The sequence below is a fragment of the Nannobrachium achirus genome (genome assembly GCF_963921795.1).
Source record: "Nannobrachium achirus genome assembly, chromosome: 22".
Taxonomy (NCBI): Eukaryota; Metazoa; Chordata; class Actinopteri; order Myctophiformes; family Myctophidae; genus Nannobrachium; species Nannobrachium achirus.
Window position 1 is genome coordinate 40,722,651 of NC_137829.1, and position 14,408 is coordinate 40,737,058.

Genomic DNA, 14,408 nt, shown 5'->3' on the forward strand with positions numbered 1-14,408 from the left:
ATGGAGAGAGAGAGAGTGTGTGTGTGTGTGTGTGTGTGTGTGTGTGTGTGTGTGTGTGTGTGTGTGTGTGTGTGTGTGTGTGTGCGTGTGCGTGTGTGTCAGGTATCAGGTGTCATCAGGTGTAGTGAGCAGCCAGCCAAGACAGTCTTTCATCATATTTCTATGAACCGCCTTTGCTCACTGAGGGGTTGCGTCCCATACTGTACAGTGTTCAATTCGTCAAATACAATGATGACTAAAATATGATTAAAACTAAATCAAGCTTTATTCAAAAGACTATGACTGAAACTAAATCAACATTTGCTGTCAAAATCAACACCATCGTCAACAGATGCTGCGATGAAGGCGTGGGGATTCCCGCCATGAGTCAGAGAGGTCCGTGCCTGTGGCGAGAGCTGCCTCAGAGCTGTCCGGCGCCCGCTGACCGCTACAAGCACGCCTGCTGCTCTTACGACGGGAGCGTCTACGTGCTGGGAGGCCGAAGCAGCCGCTCCCTGAAAGACCTGTGGAGGTACAGTGTAGGTAAGAGACCCTGCCACGACGGATGACACTTTTCATGTTTCTGATGGCGATGTCTGATATATTGAGTGTCTGCTTTTAAAGAGTCCTTATTTCATCTGCAACGTTGGACAGATGATATGAAAGCTGAGAGAGACAGACATTAGGAAAAGAGGAACACACTCAAAAGATGTGATATTCTACTGTAGGGTCCTTCGCTATTTTAAGCACATGAACCCCAGCGTTCATGTTGTGGGGAAAGCTTTCGCAGAAACAAATCGTCTATTAAAGCTTTCCCCACAATAACAGAAAATAGAAAAGACGCTCTAGCACGGTGCCCTGAGGGACTCCGGTCAACCATATAGAGTTTAAGTGGCTAACAGTGTGTGTGTGTGTGTGTGTGTGTGTGTGTGTGTGTGTGTGTGTGTGTGTGTGTGTGTGTGTGTGTGTGTGTGTGTGTGTGTGTGTGTGTGTGTGTGTGCGCGCTCGTGTGTGTGCATGTGCGTGTGCGTAGTGCATAATGAATGGACAGAGCTGGTATGTACCGGGGAAGCAGTGCCAGAGGAACTTGAAGAACATTCAATGGTGGCCCATCAGGTATGACCCACTGATCATCAGTGTCTGTTATTATGAGCGTATGAGATGAGATCTAGCATTTTCAGTTTGTATACGGTATGTTCATTTGGACTTGGACAGCAGTGCATATAAATGAACACATACAATGCTGTGTAAATACACCGGATTTAGCAAGAATGCTACATTTCAATCCGTAGTCCCCATACGGAAAACAAGCAACATTTCAAAAAAAAATCACACCCAGTGTGAAGTGAGATTTCAAGCTTTAGTTTAGCCGAAAGTTAAACCAATCTGGGAACTAAATCAAAATCAATATCTTTCTTCACAAATGTGATCATAAAGGTGTCAACTATCACCTCTGAACTCTCTCAATCACAACTCCCTTCGGAAACTTTGTAGGGGGCCAATCAAAGTTGTGGGTATCGGGATACCTGGGCCTGGGATTAAAGGGGATAAATAAAATAAATGACAATATGAGCGTATGAGGTGTGTAATTGGGGTATGTTTGGGCTGCTGAATCCATTCCAACCATTAGTTTTCAGTTAAAATTACTCCTTGGCCATAAAATAGGCCTAATTGGCTAAGGCTTAGCCAATCATGTCATTCGAGTTCACCTGTGTCCTGTTAGTCCCTATGTTTTAAACCCAAGTGTTCCTTGTCAGATTGTATCATGTTATCCTGTGTGTCATGATGTGCGCTTACCCGTCTGATCTTGAATAGTTTTCATGAATTCAAACCCTACTCCAACCATTTCTTTTATTGCCAGTATTATATGTCTCGTGGCCTATTTTATGGCCAAGGAGTAATTTTTACTGAAAACTAATGGTTGGAATGGATTCAGCAGCCCCAAAATACCCTAATTACACACCTCATACGCTCATATTGGCCTTTTTTTTTTTTTTTCCCCTTTTAATCCCAGGCCCTCGGGATACCCCCAACTTTGATTGGCTCCCACAAAGTTTCCGAAGGGAGTTGTGATTGAGAAAGTTCAGAGGTGATCGTTGACACCTTTATGAACACATTTGTGAAGAAAGATATTGATTTTGATTTAGTTCCCAGATTGGTTTAACTTTCAGCTAACTTTACCTAACTACTTGCCTTGGTCAATGAGCCAAGAGTGGGACGGACAGACAGACAGACAGACAGACAGACAGACAGACAGACAAAGCCAGTTGTAGGAGCAGTTTGCGCCCCTCAAAAAGAGGCTGAGCACATACTAGTAAGACGCCTCAGGACGACATGCGAGGTTGCGCCATGTCTTGGCCGTCTGTCCAGTGATGTATATCGGATCAGTTACCCATATATGGAGATCCATGTATTGTATATGGAGATATGCTGTGAGACCCCAAACATGCTTACTCAGTTATTCGTTATTTGAAAATCCTATGACGTCTATCACATCTGACATCATACATACAATCCCTTTCATGCCCATACATGGATGGGCTTAATTCACCCCCAAAATGACTTTTTTCTATATGATTACTCACGCCATGGAGACTTGAGTTCAATAATATGTTTTGTGTTTTGTCGCAATCCTAAGACAATAATTTGATTACAATAAAGGTACCCCCATTGATTCCGGATGGGGACCCAAATGCATTTGGGTCCCCATCCGGAATCAATGGGGGTAAATGTACTATAATAATTTTTTTGTCTTAGGAATGTGACAATTACAAAAAAATATTATTGAACGTATTGAACACAGACAGACAGACAAAGATACGTGGACAAGATGTGCCGGTTTACATAGTTAACCGCGACCTACGGTCGCAATAAACATTACTAAAATGGTACAAACAGAAGAGAAAAAAATACAGTAAAAAATACCTAGGCCTCACATTTAGAATTGTTTATATCTTCGAACTACCAAGTGCATAGTTTCAACTTTGTGCTAAAATATACGGATATACTGTTATCATTCCTGTTATTCATTATTATTGTAATATAATATTTGTTTTCATGACACATTGAAGTGTAAACACGCTGACTGTGTGGCTGTCACAGGGGTTTCTCTACGTGTTTGGTGGAATGCTGGACTCTGCGTACACGGAGTGGAAATGTCCCCTCTGGGTGTTTGATGTAGGTACGTTGTCACAGTGGGGAAACACACAGACGGGAAGACAAAACCTGCCCGTGCTTGTTCATTAACACCAAGGCAAACACTTCTACGCTGCTGAGAAAATATTACACGCCAGGGCACGGCCAAGGCAAGGCACGTTTAATTGCAGAGCACTTTTCAACAAGGCTTTAAAAGTGCTTTACACATAACATGAAAGGTGCAGTAAGTGCCATGTGTTGGTCATAACAAAACTAAAAAAAGGTCTATATTCTTATAGTAATCATTGCAGGTTCCCAAACCTTTTTAGCTTGAGACCCAAAAGAGAAATCGAGTGAAAATACCAGACCTACAGTACAAGCCCACAACGGTTTGCATAGCAACACTACGCCTGGCTTTGTGTGTCCCTACAGTATGTCCCTATGTCCGTAGTACGAGACTAACGTCGCACAAATAAAGGGATATTTACTCGTGAGTCGTGACCCATACAAACAGTATCTCCTTTTGGTATTTTCAAATCAGAAAATTCATTTTCAGGTGGGTCGTCACTTTCATACAATCAGGAGAGAGAGAACATATTTATCAGATAAATTACCAGTTCCACTTGTTTGTGTCGACTGTGTTTTCAGTTGGGGGTCCACAACCAAATACAATCTGTCTGTACTTGACACGAAAAAGTTTGAGAACCACTGGCTCAAAAATCAGCTCATTCATGCAATGCATGAATATAAAGAAAAAAAAAGCCATGGAATTTGCTTACCAAAATGTGTGTGCAGCAGCAGTTCCCTGAAAACCAAACAGGACATGCTTCCTGACAACGGCACCACATGTCTGTTCCTGTTTGTGAGCTTCTGTTAGCCCGCTTCACCGTGCACAGCAGGGCTGGGAAATGAACTGAAAAAATATATCAAAACCCACATTTAGAACCAGTAATAACAGAATAAATCGAACAATACAGAATCAGGTCTTATACTGCAGTGGTTCTCAACCAAAATAATCATATTTTAACTGGCAACCCCCCCCCACCCTGACGAGCACTAAGAGTTACATTTTGTATAACATGGTATATGGTTCTGTTGTGAAAATAGCAGATCACAACGCCTCGTGTTGCGAGGCGTTGTGAGCATGTAGATCAGCTATTTTCACAATTTCAGCACCTAATATTTGACAATTTGGCCAATGTTTAATTTGTCATTTTAGAGGTATTAAAAAGACCTTAAATTGTCACTTTAGAAATGTGTATATACCCTCTATACACTTAAACTTTATGTTGGTTTGTTTACTGTTGAGAGAGAACATAATGTTGCACATTAATAAGTTAATAATCTGGGGACCCCCCTAAATAATTTGGGGACCCCCCTGTGGGTCCCGACCCACAGGTTGAGAACCACTGTTATACTGTATAATGAATGAATTGACATGGAAAAAAATCACCTAAGTGAGCGGTGCTATTTATGAGTTGATTTCATTAAGCTCCCCGCTAGCCAATCACAGCGCGCCCTGCGAAGCTTTGCCTTTGAGGGACCCTGAGCGTACAACAAACGTTGAGCCATTTGCGCCAGGATGTAGGCCAGATGTAGGCCATGCTTCAGAGCCCGGAGATTTTTGGGGGGCCGGAGATTTTTTGGGAACCGGACAATGCCGGATGTTGGAGCTTAGCTCCTTCCAGGAGCACCACTCAAAAATGTGAACGATCTTTTTTTATATAATCAACTAAATAGAATAGTCTGATTAACCTGATTACACTTAGTTGTACAACGGTGCCGCTTTTCCTTTTCCTTCAATCGTTTATGAATCATAATAGAGGCAAAAGTGTGAAAAAAAAATTGTGCTATTGATTTGAAGTCATATCGCCCAAGCCCTAGTGCACAGCCTGTTTCACCATGGCCTGCAAGTGTTAATTTTGACAGCAAAATTAGATTTAGTTTTAGTCAAAATCTTTTTGATTTCTGATTTCACACTTGGTTGCATGCTGAAAATTGCCGATCTACAAGCTCAAAGGTTCTACTGGATCTATTCTCCCTAACATTTAATCTAGTTTTTATTTGTTGACGGAATTTACTAGTAGGCCTAGTCATAGTTTTAGCCAAAGAAATTAACACCGGTGGACAACCTGCCTCATATCAGTTCACCTCTTATGTTTCATCATTGTTTTGTGTTGCCGTGTGTTTCAGTGAAGCAGAAATGGGTTCAGTGGCGGGGGAAGAGGAACAGCACTCAGGTAGCTACAGTACATAACACCTCACAGGCCACCATTTGAAACACACTGCCTCCTCTTGCCACGCACACACGCACGCACGCACGCACGCACGCACGCACACACACACACACACACACACACACACACACACACACACACACACACACACACACACACACACACACACACACACACACACACACACACACACATGCTAGAGCCCTGCACGGTAACAGCTATTAACGAATATTCCATGTTCACATTTCTTTCAAATATTAAACGTAAAATAAGGCTTGACCCAACAATGTGCAGCCGAAGACCTAACACAAGTCAATTTAATCTCCCCTGATGTGCACTTTCTCTGATGCGCTCTTTCACGCTTTCTGGTGTGTGTGTGCGTGTGCGTGCGTGTGTGTGTGTGCGTGTGTGTGTGTGTGTATGTGCGTGTGCGTGCGTGTACCAGATGCCAGTCAACAGGAAGGCCCACAGTGCTGTGGTCCTGGGTTCTAACATGTTCGTTTATGGAGGCTATGTTGACATGAGAGGATCCTCACAGGAGTTCTGGAGTTTGGATTTCGGTGAGTGTGTAGATAAAACCACACACACACACACACACACACACACACACACACACACACACACACACACACACACACACACACACACACACACACACACACACACACACACACAGATAGGACTGAACGACTCATCAAGAAATGTATTGAGATCACACAGCATTGTGGTCAGAACCTGTCCCTGTCCTCATCCTGACAACTAAACTCTCTTTTAGACTACAATAAATAAGTCAACTAAGTGTCATGGTCAAGTAGTCTGGATATCATTTATTTTCATACTACGCTACAGCTGGGTTTCGGATGAGGTTAGCAGAATCTCATTTGGGCTTCTGCTCAGGAGGGACGTGCACCAATGCAACTAGCAGGGTTCCCACGGTCATGAAATTCCTGGAAATATTTTGAAATTAGAAAAATATTTTTCCAGTACTGGAAAAGTTTTGGAATTGATCAAGGGTCCTGGAAGGTCCTGGAAAAAAATAGCTATGCATTGTCTTTGGTTATTGATTTTGTTAATAGGCATGGAAAGGAGGGCATTTGCATTTCTTTTATAGTAAATACTGAATTCATAGTCTAGAGAGGACAGTTCTTTTTACAGACAGGGTAAAAGAGCAGGGGCTCAAGACCCTTTTGATGTCTATGTGTGCACGTGCCTGCTACTCAGGAGGTACTAGTAGGCCTAGTCTAGTTCTATTAACCCTGAACTTGTACTTTCTCCATGTTTCAGAAATGGCTAATAAAGCCGCTCTACAAGCTCACGACACTTCACATCGCGACGTGTCGTGAGCTTATAGATCAGCTAAGTAGAGCTTGTAGATCAACTATTTTAAAACTGACCTGAAGAAGATCCATAGTGGATCGGAACGTTGTCAATTTATCTTAAATAAAGAAGTAACTCGGATTACAATCAAAAAAGAAAAAAAGATCGAGAAACAGCACAGAACCTCAACGGGTGGAAGGTTTCAGCTTATGGATGGTTGTTTCTAGATGAAAAAGGGCCATTAGTGGTTCTGTTGTGTTGCTGTTATATGGACGTGTCATCTGTCTAACTTTGATAAACAATGGAATTTCCTGTCGCATTACGCAATATCATTATTGATGACATGATCTGAGATCTGCAGACTTCCAAATGAAAACATCCCTCATTTGTTGTTGCCTCCCCAGGGGAGGGAGAAGGAAGGGTGGGTGTGCGTGCATGTATGCGTGCGTGTGTTTATCAAAGTTAGACAGAGGCACAGAGGCACCCGTTGTGCGCCCAGCCCGGCCAGACTCCCGAAATTCCCATCGGGGCGCGCTCTACCAAACTAATATGGCATAGCGGGTGGGTATAGAATCCGCTATGCACTTTACCATCTGTATGTGGGCAAGATAGCAATTTTAGGGATAGCACAACAAACACGCCCATGGCCACACCTCCAAGCGCAAATAACGGAGTCTGCATAATAGCGGGTAGAGTTGCCGTAGTGAAGCACTAGTTTATTCTGATATAAAATTGTGTATTGTCTCTTGTATCATTTTACAGTATTGGCACGGCAACATTTTTTAAGATAGATTACATATCCACCCAAAATAAGATGCATAAGATGTATGAAATAAATTGACACTTGTCTAGGTTTGTTTTAGTTACTTTTGTAAACACAATACATTTATCTAGTTTTTTGTTATTTTAATAGTTTTAGTAGCCTACTTGGTTTGTACTGACCTGAACGGGCTTTACATATGACTTATGTAAGCCTAATGTGGCTTTACATAAGCCTTTACATGCTATTGTGTATGGACTGGGCTATACAAATAAGCATGCCTTGCCTGTTGCCTCGCCTCAAGTTGGACTAATGTTAAACTTGAATGCCATTTCTGTTTGAATATACTAACACACAAACGTTTCACAGTGGATTCAGTGAGTCCATGTGCAGAGGTCCTCAAACCTTTTTGGCTCAGTCCACCCCTGTAAATAACGTTTTCATCCATGGCACCCCTGAATTACATTGCACCATACATTTAAGTCATATTACAGTAGCCATGGTTTCATTTGCACTCAAAAGAGTTAAAGATCTATAAGTCTCTATTTGGTTACCAACCCCATCAAGGACCACTGGTGGTCCCTGAGAACCACTGTGCTAGTTTTACAAAGATCATGTCCTATGCTGCACTAAAAATCTTCTTTCCAGCTATGGCATATCAATAAAGCAAGAGGAAGTTGTGGTAGCAGACTGCAACGGGAGCCAAAATAGATGTACCGGTAGCGGCAGGCTGTTGACTTCCTTTCCTACAGTATGTCTGCGTTGTCGCCCACCGCCACTCGTTCCTCCGTTTCAATAGGGTGCGTTGCTCAGCAACTCAGCAAGTACTCAGCCTTTTCATCGGCATGTATGCGTGCGTGTGTTTATCAAAGTTAGACAGAGGCACAGAGGCACCCGTTGTGCGCCCAGCCCGGCCAGACTCCCGAAATTCCCATCGGGGCGCGCTCTACCAAACTAATATGGCATAGCGGGTGGGTATAGAATCCGCTATGCACTTTACCATCTGTATGTGGGCAAGATAGCAATTTTAGGGATAGCACAACAAACACGCCCATGGCCACACCTCCAAGCGCAAATAACGGAGTCTGCATAATAGCGGGTAGAGTTGCCGTAGTGAAGCACTAGTTTATTCTGATATAAAATTGTGTATTGTCTCTTGTATCATTTTACAGTATTGGCACGGCAACATTTTTTAAGATAGATTACATATCCACCCAAAATAAGATGCATAAGATGTATGAAATAAATTGACACTTGTCTAGGTTTGTTTTAGTTACTTTTGTAAACACAATACATTTATCTAGTTTTTTGTTATTTTAATAGTTTTAGTAGCCTACTTGGTTTGTACTGACCTGAACGGGCTTTACATATGACTTATGTAAGCCTAATGTGGCTTTACATAAGCCTTTACATGCTATTGTGTATGGACTGGGCTATACAAATAAGCATGCCTTGCCTGTTGCCTCGCCTCAAGTTGGACTAATGTTAAACTTGAATGCCATTTCTGTTTGAATATACTAACACACAAACGTTTCACAGTGGATTCAGTGAGTCCATGTGCAGAGGTCCTCAAACCTTTTTGGCTCAGTCCACCCCTGTAAATAACGTTTTCATCCATGGCACCCCTGAATTACATTGCACCATACATTTAAGTCATATTACAGTAGCCATGGTTTCATTTGCACTCAAAAGAGTTAAAGATCTATAAGTCTCTATTTGGTTACCAACCCCATCAAGGACCACTGGTGGTCCCTGAGAACCACTGTGCTAGTTTTACAAAGATCATGTCCTATGCTGCACTAAAAATCTTCTTTCCAGCTATGGCATATCAATAAAGCAAGAGGAAGTTGTGGTAGCAGACTGCAACGGGAGCCAAAATAGATGTACCGGTAGCGGCAGGCTGTTGACTTCCTTTCCTACAGTATGTCTGCGTTGTCGCCCACCGCCACTCGTTCCTCCGTTTCAATAGGGTGCGTTGCTCAGCAACTCAGCAAGTACTCAGCCTTTCATCGGCTAAAACTATGTAACAAATGTGTGTCGACTGCCTTTTTTCATTGACGAAAACTAAATAAAAACTAAGCTACCGGTATGAAGACTAAAATGGAGGGACTAGTGGGCCGAGTAGAAATATAAAAGCAAGTTTTATGTAGCGCGTTTTCTCAACCAAGACTAAAACTAGACTAAAACTAAAACTTTTCAGATGACTAAAATATGACTAAAACTAAATTAAACATACTGTAATTCTAAAGACTACGGTATATGACTAAACTAAATAAAATCAAATTCTGCTAGTCAAATTAACACTGGTGTGTGTGTGTGTGTGTGTGTGTGTGTGTGTGTGTGTGTGTGTGTGTGTGTGTGTGTGTGTGTGTGTGTTTTTTTTTAATTCAGACACCATGGCCTGGTCTGTACCGGAGGGCTCCCAGCGGGGGGGCTCATTAGGCCCGGGCCCCCGGCACAGCCACTCGGCCGTGGCCCACCAGGACTCCATGTACCTGTATGGAGGACTGAGGGGCCTCCGGGAGCAGAGAGACTTCTGGAGATGGAACTCTTCCAGCAACACCTGGAGCTCCCTCAGAACCACGTGAGTGTTGGTCTGGGTTCCCCCCAGAACCACTTGTTAAAGGTGATACACCATGAAATTTAACTTTTCCTATTTTAAAACCTTTTTTTGGGGTCCCACTATAGCACCTTCTATCCCCACAAAGTCCCATTTCAGACCGTTGTGTCTTTCTCTGGTTTTGGGAAGGTGGAGGTTAAAAGCACCCCACAGGTTCTCAAAACAGGCTGTCCAGATTTGCTGCCGTCGATGACGTCATCGACGGCCGTTTTTGAAGAAAAAAAATCTTTTTTCAAAAAGATTTTTTTTTTTCAAATAGATTTTCTTTTGAAGAACATTTTATGTAGTTTTAGTCATATTTTTACCATCTGAAATGTTTTAGTCTAGTTTTAGTTGGCACAACTCTTACTATCTCAATGGCTTTGTACAATGCTTCAGCTCGCCGTGGTGTTGTTACTCGTCAGGAGTGGTCATTCAGAACTCTATCCACACGTTTCCTGTGTCCCATGAGCCCTTGCGTAAAAGTTGGGCATCACTTCCTGTTCCTCTTAGCTGTTTCATTCTGACTGGTTGCCTCAGACCAGTGGATTTCAACCTTCAACCAACCAATTAGTAAGGTCCATTATTTATTTGGCATTTGAGCCAGGGACCACCATTTGATGAGATTTAGCCTCTCAGACCCAAAACTTCAAATATGTTGTTATCGTTGGATACGATTTTGTCCACAATTCCATTCCCGGACCACTGGTTGAAAACCACTTGGTTAGACTATGTAGACACATTCAGTCTGGATTCCCCAGGCCCTCAGAACGAATGTGAGCATTAGTCTGGGTTCTCCTGGCCTGGTTCCTGCTGAAAACAGTTCTGTTTTACAGTTACATTATGAAAAAAAGAAAGAAACATTATGAAAAAAAGGTTATGTGCCGAACATGACCAAGGCATAGTCAGCCAGACAACTTTTACACATTTACAGACAGAGTCCCTAAATGTCCCTATGTATGATCTCATGCTATGCAATATCCAGCACATTACTATAGTGGTGGTAGAAAGTTATTACATTATGGAATGTTTGCTATGCTGCTGCTACAAAGTTACACAATGTACTTTGTCTCCCTCTGCTGACACAGAGAGGCAATTGCAACAATGTCCTTCAATGTTCAAACCAGCTGCAGTATCTATGTTGCTATCAGACTCATTTGACCATACAAAAACAGAGCTTGTGCTCACTGTGTGATTGCATTTATTTATGTATTAATTTATTCATCAATCATTTTCATTTACCGTACGCCTCAGATTATAACGATATTTTTGGGGGGGCTTTTCTGCCTTTATTGATAGTATACAGTGAAGATGTAACAGGGAGAGAGAGAGATGGGGAGTGACACGCAGCAAAGGTCGCCGGGATCGGGGTTCGAACCTGCAACAAGCTGTCTGGCTGCATTAGCTTATGTGGTATGCGCCACGACCACTAGGCCAGCGGGCACCCTGTGCCTTAGGTTATAATACATTTACATTTAGTACATGTAGTACATGTACTACTTTTACCAGTAGAATTCCTGAGTAATTCCTGGAGCGCTGATGAAGTGTGGATGTTTTCCCCCCAGGTCAGGCCCCTCCAGACTGATGGCTCACTCCGCCGCGGCCTTCAGGGACGGCATGGTGCTCTTCGGCGGAGGCGAGAGCCAGACCTCCCCTCAGAGTGGCCTGTGGAGGTACAGCTTCACCTCCCACGCCTGGGAGAAGCTCCCGGCGCTGCCCTGCGGCTCGCAGCCTCCTCCCAGGATGCACCACTGCCTGGTGGGCATCGGCCCCAGCTACCAGCAGCCCCCGGGCTCCGCGGACGACGACGACACCGCTCCGACCTCCGTCAAACACGGCCTGCTGGACGGCAGGTTAAGGCCGTTCAAGAACAAATGCTTCCCTATGACACACGCGCCCTACGGCCACCTGGGGACGGAGGGGACTGACATCGAGCTGGAGACGTTTGCGCCCGATAAGGGCCCCGGCGGCCAGACGGCCCCCGACGTCTCCGACGGAGAGAGCCGCAGCGCCCGGCGCGTCGGAACCTGCCTGACGTTTGAGAACCAGGCGTTCAGGCAGCAGTGGAGCTGCGAGGACGTGGAGGTGGAGGTGGAGGAGGTTAGGGATGAGCTGGGAGATGCAGAGGAGGACAGCATCACGCAGCATCTGCCCAACCTCCTGCTGGTCGTCGGCGGGAAGCCTCTCAGTCGACACGCGGTCGTCTCCGTGTGGCAGATGACCCAGACCGACTCCTGACGTCAGAGGACAGAACCACCTCGCCGTGGCTTTGCATTAGATAGCCTTATATTAACGACTTCGACCCTCTGTTCTTAGTAAAAAACTGAACTGTGTTTTCCATCTACACTAAATCTCTCCACCGAAACTTGCCTCACAACGCTTGGATGCTGGTTCAAGTGGTTAAAGGGACATTTTACCTTTTTTCAACTCCATCTCTATTATAATGCTCACTCGGACGGAGCCATGTCCGTCCACATGCTCAGCATGAGACTGTGGGTGGTTCAAAAAATGTGCCTAACAAGGACATCATCAGTGGTCATTTCTTTTTATTAAAGATTTGTTTTTGGGCTTTTTTTATGCCTTTATTTTGATAGGATAGTAGACCGACAGGAAATGGGGAGAGAGATGGGGAATGACATGCGGCAAAGGCCGTCCGGATCGGGAATCGAACCGGCGACGCCAGCAGGCATCATAGCCCAGTATGTGGTATGCGCCTTGACCACCAGGCCAGCGGGCGCCCATCAGTGGTCATTTCTAACAGGATTCTCAAACTTTTCCTAAATGTTTCATTGATGCAATGGCTTCTATTTTGGCACGCGAAACTCTCCAGGAAGAGAAAGATTGTAGCTTGAAATCCCCACCGATGATGACATTGGTAGAGCAGTTATTTGAAGATAATGGTTGAGATATGGTTGAAAATAGGTGAAGTGTTCCTTTTGACCTGAATTATACTTACAACACAACGTACAACACAACATAATTACAATATTATTGTAACGCGTTGTGCGCTTGTAGTTCGACAAACTTTTATACGCAATGGAATTTTTTTTCAAAAAAGATGACATTTCCTATTATTTAACTGTGTTCATGCTGAAGGGGTGATTTATTACACGCCCAGTCATGTTTATGCTGCTTCATTAACATTAACTGCTTCATTAACATACCGCGTTCTGTTGTGGTAACAATCACATTATTTTCAAAGTGTTAGGGAGCAATCGGAAAAAAGGTTGTCACTCGCACATTGCACCCCTTAGTTCCTAATTCCCGCAAGCTGTGTTTGTTGAACAAAGTTCTCAGTCTGTGTGACAAGAGCCCTTTATTACAGTACAAATACCCTAGGTAACAAAAAAAGATCAAAATTACATTTCAAGGTGGATTGTGAAAGTGTTTACATGGCTGCACTGGTCTACTTTGTAAGCCTGCTGAATGTGAAAGGTGTTACTGTGGTTTGGAGTGTAAACATGTTGAAAACATGTGCCTATGAAACGTGATTTCTTTTCATTACTGTTGTGTATTTTCTTTTACACTAGTTTTTACAATTTGTTTTAATTGCGCCTTTGTATGCCCATAATAATTTAATAAATGTATACACATTTATACCAACCATGATGAATAGAAACATATTTAAACCCCTGCTACGCTAGGCAGGCAGCCTAGTCAAGTCAACATCCATGTGAATTATATGTCGATCTCAATAGAACTCTTTAACACACTACTACAGCTGACCTCAGTCAAGGTTTCAGGAGTCTCTCTTGTCCATGGACCCATTTAATTTCAAAGCGCCATGGACGGACATGAAAATGCATTTTAAGACAGAATCAGAAATGGAGATTTTATCACAGGCAAAGTTCACAGGGAGGGGGGTGTGTAAGGCTTTTTAAGGCAATGGTCTTCAATATTTTAATCTTTATTTTTATTTTTTTCAGCCCAAGGACGCTTGCCTTGAGGCACTTGTCTTGCATGATTCTGTACTGGAAGAGCAGAGTCTGTGCTTTGTAAACAAAAGATGCGTTATTTGTGTGTAATTGATAGAAAATACGTGTTTTTTTGGGGGGTGGGGGGGGTAAACTACTCCTTTAAAATCGTAGCATTTGGCCAATTATTTGGGGGACCCACTTACAATAGACCTTAGTCACATGGCGGCCATCTTGCCATTAAGTTAATGAAATGCCACCCCGGTTCTACAATGCATAATGCAAACATGGCCTCCCCGCAGTGATGTCATTACGTGCGCATCCCGCATCAAAAACTCATTCAAGTAGCCCAGGGACTCATTCATGTCATGGTCCTGGGGTCCCGGGGATGCGCCTCCATTGGAGTCCATGTTAAAATAATTTACCGGGTCGCGATAAAAGAAAAACATTTTAAAATTCCACAGACA

At 43.4% G+C, this 14,408-nt stretch overlaps 1 protein-coding gene across 1 annotated transcript; it reads left to right on the forward strand.

Annotated features, from left to right (window-relative positions):
- Positions 1 to 362: 362 nt before the first annotated feature.
- klhdc3l (kelch domain containing 3-like) lies at positions 363 to 12,440 on the forward strand (the record flags this gene model as incomplete). Its single annotated transcript, XM_080752903.1, has 7 exons — positions 363 to 522; positions 1,013 to 1,095; positions 3,082 to 3,160; positions 5,308 to 5,354; positions 5,797 to 5,911; positions 9,820 to 10,012; positions 11,593 to 12,440. 7 exons carry the CDS (start codon positions 363 to 365, stop codon positions 12,263 to 12,265), a joined length of 1,350 nt encoding a protein of 449 aa, XP_080609029.1. The 3' UTR covers positions 12,266 to 12,440.
- Positions 12,441 to 14,408: the final 1,968 nt, after the last annotated feature.